Source organism: Xiphophorus hellerii, chromosome 6, assembly GCF_003331165.1.
Source record: "Xiphophorus hellerii strain 12219 chromosome 6, Xiphophorus_hellerii-4.1, whole genome shotgun sequence".
NCBI lineage: Eukaryota > Metazoa > Chordata > Actinopteri > Cyprinodontiformes > Poeciliidae > Xiphophorus > Xiphophorus hellerii.
Window position 1 is genome coordinate 561,298 of NC_045677.1, and position 21,320 is coordinate 582,617.

The window sequence follows — 21,320 nt, forward strand, 5'->3', positions numbered from 1 at the left end:
AACACGTTCCGGGGGAGGCGGAGGGCATTGAGTCTGAGTGGACCGTGTTCCGTGCCTCTACTGTCGAGGCAGCTTATCGGAGCTGTGGCTGCAAGGTTGTCGGTGCCTGTCGCGGCGGCAACCCTCAAACCCGTTGGTGGACACCTTCGGTGAGGGATGCCGTCAGGCTGAAGAAGGAGTCCTATCGGGCCTTTTTGGCCTGTGGGACTCCGGAAGCAGCTGATGGGTATCGGCGGGCGAAGCGGCATGCTGCTCGGGTGGTTGCCGAGGCAAAAACTCGGGCATGGGAGGAGTTTGGAGAGGCCATGGAGAAAGACTTCTGCACGGCTTCGAGGCGATTCTAGTCCACCATCCGGCGTCTCAGGAGGGGGAAGCAGTACAGCACCAACACTGTTTATAGTGAGGATGGTGTGCTGCTGACCTCAACTCAGGATGTTGTGGGCCGGTGGGCAGAATACTTCGAAGACCTCCTCAATCCCACCAACATGCCTTTGATTGAGGAAGCTGAGCCAGGGGACTCTGGGTTGGGCTCTCGAAATCTCTGGGGACGAGGTCGCCGAGGCGGTTAAAAAGCTCCTCGGTGCCAGGGCCCCAGGGGGTGGATGAGATTCGCCCGGAGTTCCTTAAGGCTCTGGATGTTGTAGGGTTGTGTTGGCTGACGCGACTCTGCAATATCGCATGGACATCGGGGGCAGTTCCCCTGGATTGGCAGACTGGGGTGGTGGTCCCCCTGTTCAAAAAGGGGGACCGGAGGGTGTGCTCTAATTATAGAGGGGTCACACTCTTAAGCCTCCCTGGCAAGGTCTATTCAGGGGTCCTGGAGAGGAGGGTCCGTCGGATAGTCGAACCTCGGATTCAGGAAGAGCAGTGTGGTTTTCGTCCTGGTCGTGGCACACTGGACCAGCTCTACACCCTCGGCAGGGTCCTGGAGGGTGCATGGGAGTTCGCCCAACCAGTCTACATGTGTTTTGTGGACTTGGAGAAGGTGTTTGACCTTGTCCCTCGGGGAGCGCTGTGGGGGTGTCTCTGGGAGTATGGGGTACCGGGCCCTTTGATACGGGCTGTCAGGTCCCTGCATGACCGGTGTCAGAGTCTGGTCCACATTGCCGGCAGTAAGTCAGGCTCGTTTCTGGTGAGAGTTGGACTCCGCCAGGGCTGCCCTTTGTCACCGATTCTGTTCATCACTTTCATGGACAGAATTTCTAGGCGCAGCCAAGGTGTTGAGGGGATCCGATTTGGTGGCCTTAGGATCTCATCTCTGCTGTTTGTGGATGATGTGGTCCTACTGGCTTTATCAGGTCGTGATCTGCAGCTCTCACTGGAGCAGTTCGCAGTCGAGTGTGAAGCGGCCAGGATGAGAATCAGGATAGGGGGGGGTGTCCTGCCCCAAGTGGAGGAGTTCAAGTATCTTGGGATCTTGTTCACCAATGAGGGAAGAAGGGAGCCGGAGATCGACAGGAAAATTGGCGCAGCATCTGCCGTCAAGCGGGCGCTGTACTGGTCTGCCATGGTGAAGAGAGAGCTGAGTCAAAAAGCGAAACTTTCGATTTACCGGTCGATCTACGTTCCCACCCTCATCTATGGTCATGAGCTTTGGGTCATGAGCTTTGGGTCATGACCGAAAGAATGAGATCGCGGATACAAGCGGCCGAAATGGGTTTTCTTCGTAGGGTGGCTGGGCTCTCCCTTAGAGATAGGGTGAGAAGCTCGGTCATCCGGGAGGGACTCAGAGTAGAGCCACTGCTCCTTCACATCGAGAGGAGCCAGTTGAGGTGGCTCGGGCATCTGGTCAAGATGCTTCCTGGACGCCTCTCTGGTGAGGTGTTCCGGGCACGTCCCACTGGGAGGAGGGGAAGACCCAGGACACGCTGGAGGGACTATGTCTCTCGGCTAGCCTTGGGATTCCCCCAGAGGAGCTGGAACAAGTGGCTGGGGAGAGGGAAGTCTGGGCCTCCCTTCTTAGGCTGCTGACCTCATGCCCCGACCCCAGATAAGTGGGGGAAAATGGATGGATGGATGGATGGATGGATTTTTGCACAATTATTACACAAGTTGTGTAATAAGTTGTAGTTTTGAGGATTAATTTTATTGTTGAACAACTCCAGCTCTCTCCGGCCCAAGTAACCCCTCGACTGGGTTGTGTATTTGTTTTTAATGAAGACAAGGAGTTTCTGGGTGATCAGGCAGTTTATTTCCTGAATGAGAACATATCGGGGTTCGAATCAGTGCAACGGCTCAGCTTCACTCAGCACACTACAACAGAACGTTATGTTAGCTTTTAACTTTAGCACATATAGTATTAAAGAAACTAAATGTACAAACACTGGTGCCAGGCACACATCTAGTCAATATTAATTACACTCTATTTATCTAAATTAATAAAAATAGTGTTTTATGTGTTGCAAACACTTTTCTACACTGTGTGATGAAGAATGCAACTCACCTCTCGTGCAGCTTTCACAGACTGGCTCTGAGTACAGGGGCCAGCAACATGTAAGCCACACAGAGCGGGGGCGCTATTTCCCCATTGCACTGATACATATAAAGCAAGTGGGATTCTACAACCTAAACACTATTACATAACTGGCCACATAGTGGAGTACTTTGATGCTTGTTGGAGCATAAAAATCATGATCTTCTTGAAAGATGCAGACTTTTTCCTGTATCACTGCTTGAAGAAAGTGTTTTGTAAAAACTGGCTGTAGGTTCAGGAGTTGATTTTGAATCCATCTTCAACCCAAAAAATCTTTATAGCACCAGTCCATACCATTACCTGCCTCCACCTTGATGGTGTCTAATGTGAGGTGGAGCTCTGTGCCCATTACTGATCCAGCCATGGGCCCGTCCATCTGGTCCATAAGAGTCACTCTCATCTCATCAGTGCATAAAACCTTTGAAAAATCTGTCTTCAGGTCTGTCTTGGCTCAGCCTTGGGGTCTCAACTTATGTGTCTTGTTCAGTGGTGGTCAGCTTCCAGCGTTCCTTACCTTGACCATGTCTCTGAGCTCTGAACAGCTTGTCCTTCTGGGAACTCCGGGGAGGGTGCTGGAAGATGATGGGTTCCTGTAGCTTCACGTTTGATTCTTCTCAAATCTTTGACAGTTAATCTACATCTTTTTTTCGCAACATATTTTTTGCAACCCTGTTGACTATTTGTAGCAAAAGATTTGATGGTTCTGTGATCACGCCCCATTATCTTAGCAATTTCAAGAATGCTGCCTCCCTCTGAAAGACTTTTTACAATTTTGTACTTTTCAGTCACCTAAATCTCTTTTTTGACCAATTTTGCCTGAGGAAAAGAAGGTGCCTAATAATTACGCACACCTTAATATAGAGTGTTGATCTCCTTAGGACCCACCCGCCCCCTGATATGTTTATAAACATATTATTATTATTATTATTATTATTATTATTATTATTGCTGCTGCTTATTGAATATAAGTATGAGCATTCAGGTTTATACATCTTGGAGTTGGAAAATATGCATAAAAATGTTGATATGGTCAAAACTAAAACTTGCCTAATAATTGTGCACACAGTGTAGACCTCGTGATGTGCATAAACTCTTGTGTCATGTAATTGTGTTCGCTGGACTTCTATTCAAAAGCGAGATTAGTTTATACCTTTTTTTTATCAGTGGTTTGTATTGGCAGGTCATAGAAAATGTTGATCTTCTGGTGTCGTCACACACAGAATGGACTGAAAAGAGAAAATAATACTGTAGCGTACCAAGACATTTTTGACAATCTCTGCTCACGGTGGAAACAGCTTCACAAAGTAAGGGCCTTAAAGCATAGAGGAATGACTCTGGCTTAGATCAGTGGTGTCCAAACTTTTTGCCATGAGGGCCAAAATAAAAGCACTTGGTAGAAGCGGGACGGGGAAGCACAGTTTTAAAAATGTATCTTTTCTTTTCAATAATGAACTAAATGCGCAAGATTGTATTGAAACAAACAAAATAGGCCTTTGTAGAAAATGGATCTGTGAATCATTAGAGGATCTTGAACAGATGCGTTTAGGATTTAGCCTGTTCAGCAATAAGAATGGGACATGGGTCACTTATCCAAAGTGCATGGGGTCAGTGATAATTAAGAAGAATGCAGAAGCCTGGATAAAAAGTTCAAAATATTTTTTGTTGAGCTTACAGGACAGATTTGCTTTATTCTAAATTCAGAAATGGCCGAACTTTGGATACGTCTCGTTCACATGAACCTGACTGGCCTATATTCTATTCTCTCTCTCTCTTAGCGGTATATAGATATATTGAATCGAAATCAATTGAACATGGGTGGTAATAGGTGGTGTGCGTCATACGTTGCGCAGCCCGCTGCGCTGCTCTCGGTGTGTTTTGTGCTTAAGAAAGACGGTGGAGGAGAAGCTTATTTTGAAATCCTCGACAGGATATGTGGCTTGTTTTGGCTGAGGTAGAGAGGTCCACCTGCTGCAGCAGAGCGGCTACAGACCTGCTGACTGAATGACCGGAGCTGCGGCGGGACTTCAACTCTGCTCTGCTTCAGAGACGCCGCACGTTTCTGAACGAGACTGTTTTTCCACTGACATGTGTGGAGGACACAGCGACTGGATTCCTGCGCTGACGTTTTCTTTTTCGAAGAGAAGAAACTGAGCCGAAGGTGCGACAGCGGACACATCTGCTCTGTAGGCAGCGAGCCTTCTGTCCACCCCGTCAGCTGATGCAGGCTGGCCTGTAGGGATCTAATTTTACTCGGTCCAGGTGTGGGCGGACAGGGACTTGGCAGGAATTTCGCCAAAATTACGACGGGAATCAAGTACAGTTCACTGTCTCCCGGTACCGGGGGAGACCATCGGCCGCTCGTCATGTCTCGCGCCAAGGAGCGACTGAAAGCCGGGAAGGAGACGAAGGACAGTGTCACTCTGCTGCCGTGCTTTTATTTTGTGGAGGTAATCAATCAATCAATCAATCAATCAATCAATCAATCAATCAATCAATCAATCAATCAATCAATCTGTCCATCCATCCATCCATCCATCCATCCATCCATCAGATGTCAGTCAGGTGGACTGCTGATGTTTTCCATCCCATCCCCCTCTGTAGTTATTCTGATTGTCGCCAGAAGTGACTCGTGCGGGTTGGAAGTTTGATTCTCATTCCTCTCTGCCGTGTTTGCTCCTCTTGTTTTGGCTGCCAGTGACTCTGCAGTCGTTTCCAGGATATTGTTATTCATCCAGCATCCAGCAGTTTGGCCCAAAAATTCTGAGGCAAATATTTTGATTGGCATTTAACAGTGAAGACTTCACACAAAGCATATGAGACAGTCCTAATGCACTTTAGGGCCTGGTTCCATTTAATCATGGTATTGGACATTCATGCTCACAGTTTAGGGTTTAGCCATTTTTCTAGCAAATCACTGACTTTCAGTGTAATTGTTTTTTCCTCTTGGCCTAAAGCCTGCAGTCATGTTGCATTTGGTTCACCGCCTCCAGACTGTTGAGCAGCCCTCCAGCATGCTCACTAGTTCTCTCTTCTGGCTGGAGATTATATGTTTTCCTTGCTGACATCCCAATTTGCAAAATCACACGATGGTTATTGTTGTTGTTAAATAAAGCTATGAAATGAAATGCATCATGCTGTAACTATTCTGCTGTATTACATAGCAGTCTTCAGAATGAAAGCAAGCAAAATTAACAAACAGCTGAAAATGTGTTTCCACTCAGAAAATATAGAAATAAACTTTCATTTATTTCTACTAAATTAGAAAATTCATTCACCTATTCAGACTGATCCAAGTCTGAATGGGTGACTTTGGCTCAGTGGAAAGGGTTAGGGTTAGGGTTAGGGTTAGTTGTCCTGCAATAGAAAAGTTGTTCAAGTTTCCTTCTTCCACATGCTGATGTGCCCCTGAGCCAGGCACTTAATACTGATCTGATCATTATTGTGTGAATAAAAATCTGTGTGAATGTGACTCTATTGTGAAATAATTTGATCTGTTGGTATGACTAGTGCTACAAAGAATTCAGTCCATTTACTATTTAACGTCTCATTAGCAGTGGCGCCGCCGGGTCTTAGGAAACTCTGTCTGCCCCTGCAAAAATGCTGGCCAACCTGCCAGCCCCTCGGAGAATCTGTTCATTTCATATAAAGGCATACAGAATTATCGTCTTCAGTCAATACTATTTCAGTCTATTTTTTGACATTTGACTGACCTGTACCGTAAAACTATGTAGAACCTAGTATCAATGGGAAAAGACATCAGACAACCTTAGTCACTACTGGCATTATCAAAATAATTAATATCTCAATAAATAGACACTAGAAAAATTTATAATTTGAATATACTCATTTACGTCAAATTCATTATAAATTGCATTTGCCAGAATTTTTGCATTCCCTCTGACTGCAGCGCTGCAGTAACAGACACTTAGCCTCGCTGCTGGAACTGAAAGCTTTAAACTCTAACATGTCAAATATATCCGAAAAAAACCCACATTCAACCAGGAGTCGCCCTAGACTTTTTTGTTCTCCATCATTTGACCGACAGCATTAAAAAAAACCAAAATCGGTCATCTCCTATTTTTACCCATCAAATTATAATCATATTAACATATGCTACTTTGGGGATTTTTAGTTAATATTCACCTAGTTGAACCGTGAATCCAGATCCCATCACACATAAAGGAGATGAATGCATCTACCTTTTTCTCTGGAGTGACAAAAACCACTGATTGTGGCCCCAATAACTTATAATAAGTGAAATTAAACGACTCCACTTAAATTACCAGCACTTCACCTACTGCGGTCTGAACACACAGCTTCACAAATTCCTCCTGGTCCACATCTGCAGAGAAATCTGCACTGGTTCATCAGTCAGTTGGATCTGTCTGATCCAAAGCGATCAATTGAACTCTGCGAGCTTTTTACCCTGTGCGCGGTCGGGGCGTGCGCTTTTACGAGGATCTTTGTGCGCGGTTTCGCTTCTAACAAAAACGGAGACAAACAGTAGGTGGGATACTCTTCTTCCCCGCACTGCCGATTCAATAGTTGCTAAAAGTCTAAAACTAATCAACCTCTATCCATGATGCTAAAATAATCAGCATCATGGAGTTGAAATGCACTTATAACCACTAATTCTGAATTATAGTGATATTTGCCACAGTTTAACCTCAAAAACAAAAAAAATCTGGAAAATCTGCCTTCCTGGAGTGTGTTATGTTTAATAATATGTTAAATAAAGTCAAAGGGTGGTTGTGACTTACTCAGGTCCGTTGAATAAAATAGAGATCCTATGGTAGGACTTGCCTGGATGTAGATCCATAAGAAAAGTGATTATACAACAAACTTTAGTTTTCTTGCTGCTGTGAGAAGTCCAGTGCAGTTGCACTCCACAAACCTGGACTCATAGAAAAATGATCATTTTTTCCTGACACATGTATGTGCAACTTTCTGTTGTTCTCCTTCCTATAAAACACATTGAGATTTGTGGTTTCAATCTGAAACCACATTCTAAAACCACAGGACACCAATACTGTGCAACTGTACTCAAGTCCTTTTTGAATTAGAAGCATATTACTTTGTCTTGGTACTGTGGCTTTATAGTATTTTTCTGTTTACTTTCTCCCTGAGGCCTTTATGTCTATTTTCAAGCAACTCTTTCTAGAAGTGTGCCTATAGCTCGCTTAAATGTGGCTGAGAATAGACTGACTAGACTGCAGATGACTGAGGAGTTGTTGACTGAATTGATATGTTCATAGAAATATTGCTGTTTTCTGTTCTTCTGTTCTTTCTGATCTGAATGGTAGGGGAGGTTCAGTATAGCTTTGGGTTAACTATCAGAAGTGCAAATTTCTCCGTTTGCTTCCTTCTGTCCACAGCAAAGCTGTGCTTGTATCTCACACACTGCCACACTATGATACCCACTTGCTGGCTGCTAGGCAACATGGCCTTCTGAATGGGGTGTATTTTTATATCTGTGTGCTCAGGGCTATGGATGTTATGAGGAAGAAAACATTCTTACTGCAGCCTGTTTTCTGCTGCATGCTCAATAGAAAACCTTTGGTTCAATTATCATTATGCATTATCTTCAGATCAGTTTTATGTTCTTAACAACAGAAAATTAGACTTTATACTTTCTTTCCAACTAAATTTAGATAACTGTTGTTTCTATGTGTGTCTGTGCTGGGGAATCTACCTGCATAGTGTCTCCTCCCTTGGTAACTTCAGCATGTGAGTTGATTTAGGGCAGTAAATTAGGGCAAGAGCCTCATTGCAATGCAGCACAGTATATTCTGGCAGCAGTGGGAGTATTTTACTGTAGAGAGTATGACATCATAATCTGATGAGCATTTGATTAGTTATAAATGAATGTGAGGATTATGCTGACTACAAAATAAAAATAAACACCCAGAGGAAATGGTTCAATTTGGAAATGGTTTAGTCCACTTCCATGGAATTGTTATATTTAGTGAAAGCAGGTTGTGGGACTCGATTATCTTTAAAATCTTTTTTTTACTCAATCTGTTCTTCAGGTTCTTCAGTTATCAGATTGGAGCAAAGTGGTATTCTATCCATTCATTCAGCATTTCAGTGTTTCAGAATTTCCTGATGATTCGTGGAACTTGTTTAGAAATGTGAACAGTGGACGCTGACATTAGCATTGGGGACATCTGTGCTGCTGCTACATGTTTTTAGCATTGAGATACTATTTTAGGCTTGAATAGCTTCACTTACAAGCTAACTCCTTATAGCACAACTTGATGGTGTTTTTTTAGCTTCCCATCAGATCGTTTCTCTAATCAGAAATGAACCCCACTAGGCTGTCACTGTTGTTAGCGACTGTCACTTGTACGTCCGATTTAAGGTTGTACCAGAAACAAAATACAAAGAGTCTGGCTCAGGATTTTTGTATGTAAAAAAAAAGTGATTAATTGTGTAAAAAATTTTATTGTCTTAAAATCTGTATATTCAATTAATAATCAAATTTGACGCGTTAAAGTCTCAGCGCTAGTTAAAATTTATTGCAATCGAAGCAGTTCATTGCACACTGATATTTGGTGTACAGTAATACTGCAATAACAATATACTTGCTGTACATTGTGCAGTCCTAGAAAGTTGTATCCTGGACCTTTTTTCTCTTTGTGCTGGTTTTTGGAGCCTCTTTATCTTAGAGTAGTTGCTAGTTTGGCCCTGCAGGAACTAATTTGGATGATTGGAATCAAGAGATGTACTGCTGAGACTTTAGGGCAGATGGAAAATTAAAAAAACTACGCAATCTAAAGAATATTGTCTATCTGAACTGGTTCCCCTGTGTCAGCCTTGGCCAGCAGGTTATCTCAGATCTCCTGGATGATATGTAACAAGACTCTCTTTCTCACCTCGTTCTCTTCCTGAAGACATCGATGCAACTGTGGAGCAGAGTTCTCCCAAGGACTTGCTCATAGATAAGACAATCAGAGACTGTTGCCTGGGAAAGCTGGCTGCATGGGGTTCACGGACTTACTGCACACATATCTCAAGGCTAAAGATACACACTCCCTGATTTCACCGCTTTTCGCTGGCCGCATGTCTGAATGTTGCTATGTGTGCTGGGATTCTCTACGTATCCTTCCTGATGTTGTCATTTCATCACCTGTCTGTCTTTTTATTTCATTATGAATTGTGGAGTACCTATTGCTTTAGACCTACATTTAGCTTTATAATTTTAATAATGGAGCGAGACCTAGAGAAATTCATGTTTATAAGTTTAGAAATTATTCTTATTATCTCAGAACAAGAATCAAACATGGAGAACCAACATTTAACTGTATTCTTTACTAATCTAAAACAAACTTAGATTTTTTTTTCTTTTATTGTGCTTGTGTTGTTCTTGTTTTTCTTCTAATTCATGTAAAGCCCTTTGAACTGCCTTGTTGCTGAAAAAGTGCTAGATTAATAAAACTTCTTCTTGAGTTCAGCAATCAGATCGCAGTCGCTGGGCTCCGTTCTCCTCCAGTTACATTATGCTTACCACATGGTTTTTCTAGGAGAACGTTTTGGTTGATTTAACACTTTAAAACATTAAGGAAATAATTAGAGACCAAATACAGCAACTGGATTTTCAATTTGACCTCAGAAAATATTTCTCTACCATTTAAAAGAACGTTAAATATGCACGATTGGTACCGTAATCTACCTTCTTCCTCCTCCTTACTTCTTCTCTTCCCTCCAATCTGCTCCATACTTTGGATTTGTTAGTTTCCAAATACTCCAAACTAAGTTATTTAATACATTTGGTCATTTGAATAAAACCAAAGTATTTTATTCAAATTGCTTCTTAGCTTCCATTGATAATGTACATCAAATAATTATAATGTGTACTTTATCTCACTTACTAAACCCGATTGTTTTACTGGGACCTGATCCCAAATGCAGACCAATCACTTTGTCTATTGCAGTGCTAGTGATAAATTTATCTCCGTTTGTTTATTGATTTTCAGTAAAGATAGATTATTACTGAAACAGCTGATATTCATAAGGTTCAGGATGTCTCTCTGATCACTGATGGATTTTAACTGGCCTCTTTGCTTCCCATGCCTTTTTCCACTTCCCTTTGTATGTGTTCAATATTTTTCCTTGTGTTATTTGACATTATTACACGACTTAATTTCTGAACTTGTTTTTTTTTTTTTCTATGTATGGATTATTTGGGTTGTTACCAACAATGTCAATATCACCTTTATCACCAATATTGATACCAATATTGATAAAGGTGATATCACCTTTATCAAAGTAAACATCATATGTTTACTATGACCAACTGCAATGTGTTCAACACTTATTTTACTCTCTGTATATAGCTGAATAAATATTAAGACCCAGAAATAACATCAGGGGTTTCCACACCTATGCTTTATAATAGTGGAGATGATATGCTGGCGTGTTCATGTTAGTGTGACTGCCTGGTTTTAAGGCTTTTCTCTGAGGTTTTGTTCTGATCTTCTCTCTGTGTCGCAGCTCCCCATCCTGGCCTCCTCTGTTGTCAGTCTTTATTTTCTGGAGCTGACTGATATTTTCCAGCCGGTGCATTCTGGGTACACTTGTAATGACCGCAGCTTGTCGTTGCCCTACATCCTGCCCAGACAGGAAGTCTGCCCACTCCCTTTGCTCTTCAGCTTGGCCTTTGCAGCTCCAACAGTCACAGTAAGTTTTATAGAAATCACATTTTGTTAATGAATGAAATTGAATCTGGTCTTATTAATGAACTATCAAAACAGATATATTAGAATTCTTATCTGAGGTTTTAAGCAACACATCAGTCAGGTGAATTTATCACAGTGGAAAAAATACAGGCCATTTATAAATTGTGAGATGAATATCATATTAGCTTGGGTATGTAAGTTAAATTGCTTTTAGTTCCTAATGTCAGTGTGATTATGTAATTAGCCATTCAGTTACTCATCACTTTCAGTTTTTATATTGTTTATTTCAATCAATCAATAATTTTTCTAATGATTCTCTAGCAGTAATCTTTCCCTTATTTTTATATCCTAAATACCAACAGCTTTTTAATCAGTATTTTTATTTTTCTTCAATGCTGAAATTGAAAACAAATCTGTTATGAAATTCAGAATTAATGAAAACATTAAACTTTAAAAATGAGTGAGAACCTGCCAATGTTGGGAAAATGGTTGATCTAAACGATGGTAGGTTCTGTTCACCAGCAAAGAAAGTGTGATTTTTTTAAAAAATTGGTGCATATAGCAAATATATAGCATACAAACACATTAAATTTCTGTTGCATATGAATGCATATATTGGTTTTCCAGCACTTTATCACAAATAACAATTAATTTGTCAGCAATTTATATTGTCTGCCATCTTTGAAGTTAGTTGTTAAATGATAAGAAAAAAACAGTTCCAAAAATCTGTCACGTTCTAAAAAAATACATTTCATCCTAGATTAGCCATTTCTGTTTCCACCTCACTGGAGCTTTTATGTTTAGAACATGATGGGGATTCATGTTCTTGTCTGGAGATGTATCTCTGTCAGATGTTGTACTGGCTGCGTTTCTATTACAAACATGCACAAATTTTTGTCTATTTCCTGCAAATATCGAAAAACCAAAATTTTGCAATTGTGTTGTTTTTATTAAATAAGAAATATAAATTAAAATCACATGTGAATAAGCTTGTTCATGAGATGAGTCATTAAAAATCATGGCAGCACTGAATGCAAACAGTTACATGATATATATTATATACCTTGATATATATTCATAATTCAGTTCTGGCTCTCGTCATCATCCATCAGAGGAGACGTTGCTGTCTCATTCAGGCGTTGGAGCGCTAAGTGTGCGGCATTTTGGGAAATTGTAGTCAGTGAATTTAGAGAATAGCTATGGATTGTTGAGACTAAATAATTCTGTGTTTTCCTTTTATCTCTTTTAGTTAGTTACTAAGCTAAAGCCAGAGGAAAGGACATGTTAGGAAAAGTCCTCAAAGCTAAGATTACAGAATACTAGGAGCTAGGTAACGCCCTCTTTGGGGCGGAGCTCACAGAGAGGGTAACAAAGGGAATGGGAAACTCTTGTGGGATACCATTTTGACTGTTAGCTCTTAAAGGTAGCAGGTCATAATGGACCAGCTGTATTTTGGTGTTAATAAATGGAATTCATGAATTCAACTCACTGACTCTTCTGTAACCTCATACATCAAGAACTCATCATGGAGAACGGATAATTCTCCACAGGATTCAACATGTTCAAATGACACAAAACCTTTTATGAACAGTGTGATGCTGTGAGAGCTCTGGTTTTTTTAGCTGCACATTGTCTGAAAAAAACAAAAACAAGCCATCTTCCTAATACGACTTCCTGCTGTCTTCTTCGTGGTTTTCGCCAGTAGTAACAGCCAGTTTTTGTTCATGTGACTCATGTGATGCAAAAAAGTGTTTCCATTGTAGTTCTGCAAAATATACCTATTTCAATATGACTGAAAACCACCTCATCCTAGTGCAAAAAACTTTTTATTGAAAAAGGTTGTTTTTTTTTTAAATTGCCGTGTTTCCATTAAGCAAATTTATTTTTGTAATTTCAATTTCTGCAATTTTATGGTTAATGGAAACGCAGCTACTGGTAACTACTATTTGTTTGTTAAACTATTTAAGTAGTCATTTATAAAAGTTTTTCAAATGAGTCTGAAGTATTGGTGGATTTCAGCGAATCGTGGGTGGTTGTGAAATACATGAAGATCCATGCATCCCTAAAAACAAAAAAATGTTTACATCTGCAATCAAACATCTTACACTACTCTGTGTTTCTTTTATTTTTTTTTATCTTAACAGTTTAGTTAGTCAGCAGCTATAAAAGTCTGGTTTGCCAACTCTTTTGTGCTGCAGATCCTGATAGGAGAAGCCATCCTGTACTGCTATCTGTCCAGGAGGTCGTCAACCACTCAGACTGAAGCTAACATCAACGCCGCAGGCTGTAATTTCAACTCCTACATTCGCAGAGCTGTCCGCTTTATAGGTGGGAGAATATATGCCTTATACCACAACAGATTAGAAACATCTCCATAGTGTCTGTAAGAAACATAAAACCAGCAGAGCTGTTTTCCAGTGTGAGAGGATATAGTGGCAAACAGAACAACTGAAGAAAGCAAAACGTCTATAAAATATGTGTATTAATCTGCAGGTGTAGAAGTTGTACATTATTGTATGATTATTAACACAAGCATGCTTTGAATGCGCTCTGTTGCACAGGCGTCCATATCTTTGGCCTGTGTGTGACGGCTCTGATTACGGACATCCTCCAGCTGTCCACTGGGCAGCATACGCCCTACTGGCTGGATGTGTGCAAACCCAACTTGACCCACATTAACATGTCGAGCTGTGATGAAGCCTTCATTCTGGAGGATATCTGTTCTGGACCGGACCTGGGACTCATCAACGCTGGGAGGTGAGGCTCAATGAGCCACTCAGGATGTCAGAGGATGCTTGTGGGAGTGTGGGGATTATTTGTCGGTTTTGGTAGTCGCACTGACTCACATAGGGTTCAATTTTCTCATCACAGTTTTTGGTGGCCTGTTTGTTCTCAGTTCACTAATGGCCATGGAAAGAAAATTCAAAATCAAATAAATTGTTGTGTTCCACACTATAAATTATATATGTGCGTATACATTGAATAGAGATACCCAAGACAATTTTCTCCCAGATCAGTTTTCCTCAGTCGTTGCCATAACTACTACCCACTAGCTTTTTTAAAAAGCTGAACTGAAGCTTTTTTAAAAAGCTAGTGGGGTTTATCTCATTATTTTTGGGAATAGGAACATTCAAATCATTTGTTGATCTGGATAGATGCGAGATACTTTTCGGTAGATATTTGTTCAATTAAATTAAATTCAGTTTTTTTTAATATAGCGCCAATCTACAACAGATGTCGTCTCAAGGTACTTAGTAGAAAAAAGGTCATTTCAATCCAATTATACAGACAGATTCAAATCAATTGCATATATTCAAAAGGGCTCAAAGTGTCCTACCTACCCAGCAAAGTGGTTCAAGTCATTGATGTGATGCAATCAGCATTCACTCCTCCTGAATGAGCATGTGGCCGCAGTGGACAGTTGGTGTCGTTGCAGCAATCCCTCATGCTGAGCATCAGTATTTATGGATAAAAATAGCTGAGTATCATCAGGATAACAGTGGAAATTTATCCAACTTAGCCTTGGGCTGTTTCCTTGATCACTACAACATGTTCAGGCCTTTATAATACAAGGATCAACAGGATCAAATGCAGCTACAAGAGGATTTATCATTAACATGAACAAACTAATCATCAGGACATGAAGTAGCAACAACTGTGTGTTAAACAATGTAATAATGTGTTTTTACCAATCCAAGCCAAAGTTACATTTTAAACCATACTAAAGAGGCATAATGTGTCATGATGTGTGACACATTATAACCCACCATAACCCTACATAAATTTGTACTTTTAATGATGACAATGAGGAGTACAGAAAAGTCCAGGCAGCACAAGTGAGCAATAAGGCTAGGAGCTCAGAGTCTGGTAGCAACTGGAATAACTCAAAACAGGCACTGGGGAGACACAGGCTAACATGACAAACGACAGAACAGACGAGGACCTGACAAGGAAACAAGAGACACAGGTGGATTTAAATACACAGAAGGTAATCAGGGAAACAGAACGCAGCTGGGATCAATCAAGGGTAGACGGGACAACAGGACAAACAAATCCTCACATAATGTGGCCTTCATTGTTATTCTTTTACATGCTGCATTTATACACCTGCTAGTGCAGTGTTGCCACATAACTCATCCAAGTTTCTTTAAAAGTCACATTCCTCGTTTAGATAAATATTCAGCGATGTCCTTGGCTGTGTGAACATGGTGCAGAACACTCAGCTTTCCTTGCTTTTTGTCTTTTAGGAAGTCTTTCCCATCCCAGCATGCCACACTGGCTGCCTTTGCTGCTGTCTACATCTCTGTAAGTAGTCTTTGCACTTTTGTATGTGCAGAGTGAAGCATGTAAATGCTAAACTCTGTCATTATTGTTAAAAAATGATCAGAAATAATAAGTGGTACACTTGTAACTGTGTCTCTTAGATGTACTTCAACACAGTGCTGACAGACTCAGCCAAGCTCCTGAAGCCTCTGCTGGTCTTCTCTTTCGTCATGCTGGCCATCCTGGCCGGATTGATCCGGATCATTCAGTTCAGAAACCACCCTGTGGATGTGTACTGTGGCTGGTTACTGGGAGCCTCCATCGCTGTTTATTTGGTAAAACCCATGTTTCAGTATTAAGAAAATATACTTTAATTTGATAGAAGGGAGTCAGTCAATAACACACACCACAAGGCCGCCAGTACCGGCCAGAGTACCAGGGAACTGGTACTCTGTTGTCTTTGTTGCTCTAGTTATGGCTGATTTTAATATTAAATCTGAATGTGAATAATATGCTGAGGTAACATATCTCAAAATGAATCTTCTGATTCAGTTCCTGACTGATGCTTTTTGGTTCAGTACACTTGTTTCATCACCACTAGCAAGATAATAAATATCAGCTTAAGGAGGTTAGGGAGAGCTTAATGCTGGCTACGATCTTTGTACAATAACAAGACTGCTGATCCATCCCTCTGCCCATTTAGAAGGGCGAACTGAAACTGGGAGCTGGGTCCACAGTGGAGCACAGGTTGGTGCATTCTGTGCATTACTTTGTCTTTCCATTGTAAAAAGTGACCTATGCCGCTCCATTCCTGGGCTCCCTTCAGCTGCAGCTCCATAACACAACGGTACTGGACAGTTAGAGTGGAGCTCTGGGTGTCACACAACACAGTCCATTGATTGGGAGACAGCATGAGACATTCTAGTGCGCCACCTTTTTCTGAGTATAACGCTTCACTAGACATTTAGGTTTAACCCTAACCTGCCCAACTGGCAGTAGAAATGCTCTCCTGAAGAAGGCGGAGCATACATTAGTGTTGGCCTTTTGTAAGTTACTATTTTAGTAATCTATCAATTATTTTGATGATTCATCGAGTAATTGAATAAAAAACATTTATGAAATAAAATGTTGGTAAATATTTTAACCATATTTTATTGATAAAATATTACAGTATCAATATCAGATATCAACAGCGGCCCAATTTTTAATATTTGAGCATCCCTAACAATTACTTTTTTGTGGTTTAGAGAATTAAAATGTAACAGCAGTAGCTCACTTTTTAAGTTAACCTGGACAATTTGAAATTATATTTAATTTAATAATAAAGCAACAGATTCATAAAGACACTTCTAAAAAAATGTCTACACCAGTTTTTAGTTTATATATTCATCTTCAGTCAATTTAATAACTGGACTCTCACTTTGCACAGCCATTTATAGCTTCTTTGTTTATATCTATCTGCATATCTATACAAGTGAGTCTCCGCTTCACCTGTATAGATACACCTGCCACACTCTTCGCCACTGTTTGCTCCAAACTGGTCACGAAGCAGCAGGTCTGGAGGAAAAAGTCTGTTGTATTCCAGGCTTCATGCCAGTCATTTTAAGGATTTCTATTGGTCCTCCCATAAACGATAAAAACCCGGACATTATCATCTGTCAATAAAATTCTCCTGGATAGATCTTGAAAATTGGACGCTACACTGATAGCACTTAGCATTCATCAACAACTCTTAGGCAGAAGTGAGAGTAGCACAATATAAATAATAATCACCGGCCAGAACACGGTGCGCTAAACAGTAAGACATAATTTAAGTAAGCGTCGAGGCAGATCATTTGCACTAGTAACACCAATTGTTACTAGTGGAAACACAAAGTGATGGTGCGTAGCAAGCTCTATCAGCACTGGAACCAGTTTCCCTCAAACAGTTGTTTCAAATTGTTGAATTTTGGTACATGAACCCTTTCACCCTGAACATACTTGTATTTAAATTTGATATGACATTGATAGGTTTTCTATCTATTATCACATCTACAGCCACGCTCACTCACCCATCACTTGAAAGTTGGTGATCTCTACATGTAGCAGCAGAAAGGTTGGCTTACTTTTAACATTTGAGCTTTATCAGGGCAAACAAAAATCTTCTGTATGAAGGATTGCTGCAAAGTCAACGACACCAAACAGGTGATTGCTACGTGACTTGATGCAATCGGCTGGATTTCCTTATATAGAAACTTTAAACCAATTTGAATGATGAACTGAAACTGATGCGCTTTTTGAAAACTAGGATCAGTTGGAATGTTTGTCTGATTGAATTGATTTTAAACCTTACACTTTTCATTTTTTTATGTTTGTGTTTTTTGAACAGTTTTGTTTGTATTCAGTTGAATTGTACTGGATGTTTGTTACATTATATGCAAAAAAAAAAAAAAATAATAACAGTATCCTGGTCATTTGATTTTTTTACATCACAAAATCCTGGCATTTTAACAGAGGTGCGGGACATTACTAACTAGAAACTGTCTGTCTGTGTGTGTATTGTCTTGAAAATGTAGTTTCTTACCACTAAACTTCCAAAAGACTACTAACATTTTAAAATCTAGTATGTTGAATTTCAGTGAATGTGAAAATACTGTATATGGCCTTTCAGTCATCCCCACATGGTAGCAGCATGCAGAGCACAGAGTGCTGTTGCCTATGTTGTGTTCAAGAAATGAACAAGGAAAAAAAAAACTGTGTATATAGCAGGTACATGCCTCACATCATGAGACCTGCACAAGAGCTACAAGAACAGAAAAATGGTCAAATCCAGTAAACACTTGGGACTCCCTCTAAGACACCTTTAACTTCCTATTTTAATAGTTCAATTACCAAATATACTTTAAAATGCATTAATAGTTTATTAACTATTAATAAATAGTTAACAAACTATTAACTATTTATTAATAGTTAATAAATAGTTAACTATTTAACTATTTATAGTTAAATTCACAGCGAGACTTTAACTATTTAACTATTTATAGTTAAATATTTAAAGTTTAATGCATTAATAGTTTAAATGCATTAAACTATTAATACATTAATAAACTATTAAATGCATTAATGGTTTATTAATGCATTTTAATAAACTTATCACAGTAGAAACCATCTTTTTATTACAGTTGAAGCAAATAATTATGGTCCATTTTATGTCCCTCTTGGGAGTATAATCAATCAGCACCAAGGAAAATGATTGCTGTTCCTGCATTGGCTGCTTTGCAAATACAAGCAATAGTGCAGCTTTCCAACCTGCATTTTCTTTTATATATTTCAGACATGTCTTATAGAAAAATCTAGTCTACTGTACTTTGTTCTTGTAGTGTCAGGAAACAAATTAGTTTGTTTTTGTGGAGCATTTTGACTTGGCTGTCATAATGTGGGAAAAAAAGCCTGGTGCTTTACCACATATCTGTACAACATGAGAAGCATGCCTGCTGCTCAGCCTGCATGTTGTATTCAGAGCATCAAATCAGGGAGTTTCCGCTCCAGGATTTTTTGGTATCAAATAATTTAAGTGACTTGATTATTCATCTCATCCTAAATCAGAGTATGATCCCCATCACTTCAGCCTGTTCTCTCACTTCCTTTATCACTCTGAACACAGCCATCTGGACCAACCTGCAGGGGTCTCTGCAGTTGTGGGTTGTGTGAATAGTAGACAGGTGGCTGGTGACCCTGCTGAGTCATTTATTTGATTATATCCTAATGATGGAAAAAGAAAAGAAGAAATTCATTATTAACTTCATGAGCAGAGTGAGCATTATAACATGAAAATATTACACCAACAGTCTTATCGGTTTTTATAGTATACTTTAATAGTGTTTAGCATCTAGTTAGTCAGTTAGCTATCAAAGTTGCTTAATAAATAGTCAAACTCATATAACATATGGTACATGTTATTTAGATGTAAGATTCTTAGAGCCAAGCTTCTGACTGGGAGGAAATCCTGATATGTAGGAACTGCTTGGTTGATAGTCATATAGTATAATACCTTCTACACACCACAACCCTCGGCCCACTCTCTGCTTTAGACACTACCAGTATACACTTTCAGACTTTCTGCTGAAGCATTGACACATCTACACATTCTAACACTTCCCTCTGCAGCTACCCACGTTTTTTGTTGTTCTGGTTTGTCCTGTAGGATGAAACTCTGCCAGCAGATATGCCTGGTCATGTTGAGAAACTTTTATTCAGAATCAAAATCTGAATTTACTCATAGTTATAGGAAACATACTCGTGGAAGTCTGATATGTCCTACTCTCTTCTCTATTACAGATTTGAGGTACACAATAATGCCATCATAGTGGGTCAGCTCCCCAGAACATTGAATTCACGTGGCCCAATAACTTACATGTACAGGTGTATAAAATTCGGCAGCTTGGCTTTCAGACTGCTTCTGTTTGATTCAGTTTATTTATCGCACCAATTCACAACACGTTGTCTTATGGCACTTATAAAATAAGGTAACTGTCCAATCATACAGTCAGATAAGATTTGCAGTCAGTTACATGCTTTAGAAATTGATGCTGGTTACTAACTGATGACGCCAAGTTCAGTTTATTATTCAAATTTGTATAAATTAATTTTCTGCCTAAGGAAACTCAGCAGATTCCATTGAGTCATTGACTTGCAGCAGTCACTCCTCCTGAACGAACATATAACATGTTGTTGTCTGATAAACCCTCATGGTTTTGACATCCCTTCTGGTTATACATTGTTTTATTTGACTCTACTGAGGCTGAACTTATGACAGTTCCATTTGACATCTAACGTCATGACACATCTTTATTTTCTGCTGCTAGCCTGGGTCTTTGTCTGCTTGGGTTTTGTTTGTACAGGGTGTATACGCAGTAAGCAACTTCAAGCCAAGTGAAGATCGCTGCAGAAGTCAACTGAATCCTCCCATTCTTAGAGAGCGATCCCTCTCTTCCCTCCCCAATGTCAGCCAATCAGCAACCAGCAATAGCCACCAAGGTAAAATCTTGTGCCTTTTGAAATGTGTTAAATGACACCTTTAACACACATTGTACTTTCACACTAAAGACTCCCACATACTAAGACATACTGCACATATGCTGTTAGCTGCACAAACTCTGCAGACGGTTGAAATTTTATAGTCAAGTATACTGATTGCCTGCATTTCTTGTGACAAGTTCCTTAATTTCTCACAATCTTTCCGAATTGATACTAGTTATCAAATGATGAAGCCAAGTTCACTTCATTATTCAAATTGGCAAAAATGAGTTTTTTGTCTAAACAAACCCAGCAGATTGCTAGCAAGTTTGCTGAGCCAGCTGGGCACCTAGTCCCGTTTCTGCTTCACCAGGGCAACCACTGCACACCTGTCAGTGCGGCACAAAGTAGCAGTCTGATGCGCTTTCTAGCAACTGATTGCGCTGACTCTCAGCCTTATCAGCTCAGTGTCGCTTATCAAACAGTTTGATGTGAACACAGTTTCCACTGAAACACTGAGCATATGCATATATGGCTGTAAAAATGTACCTTTGCACAGACGTGTCCAGCAGATATAATGTGGAGTGAAGTACACCAGAGTATGTGGGGGCCTTAAGGTACACACCAAACAGAGACAGAACACACTGAGACAATTTTAGGTTTTTTGTTTTTTTAGACTCTGTGTCTGCATGAATCCAGCGTTTTGGCAGGCCAGAAAAAACAGTCATTTTGAAACTGGATCCCAGAGTTGATACATTTTAAAGTGAAAACCTCCATCCACCTCACTCACACAAATAACAAACAATATTTTTGCTTACAGCACCACCGATTGGCCCGGCATACCTTCTACAGCATTTTGTACTGCGCCCTGTTGTGTGGATTCACATTTTCTATTAATTTCACAAATATGT

General features: G+C 40.1%; 1 protein-coding gene across 1 annotated transcript in view; it reads left to right on the forward strand.

Annotated features, from left to right (window-relative positions):
* Nucleotides 1-4,275: 4,275 nt before the first annotated feature.
* LOC116721754 (phospholipid phosphatase-related protein type 4-like) overlaps nt 4,276-21,320 on the forward strand; it is a 32,700-nt gene continuing 15,655 nt past the window's right edge. Inside the window, exons 1-7 of the mRNA XM_032565679.1 lie at nt 4,276-4,920; nt 10,967-11,152; nt 13,350-13,479; nt 13,713-13,908; nt 15,399-15,456; nt 15,576-15,749; nt 20,295-20,430. Coding sequence (XP_032421570.1) covers nt 4,837-4,920; nt 10,967-11,152; nt 13,350-13,479; nt 13,713-13,908; nt 15,399-15,456; nt 15,576-15,749; nt 20,295-20,430 — 964 coding nt within the window. The 5' untranslated portion in view covers nt 4,276-4,836. The remainder of the gene's footprint in view (nt 4,921-10,966; nt 11,153-13,349; nt 13,480-13,712; nt 13,909-15,398; nt 15,457-15,575; nt 15,750-20,294; nt 20,431-21,320) is intronic.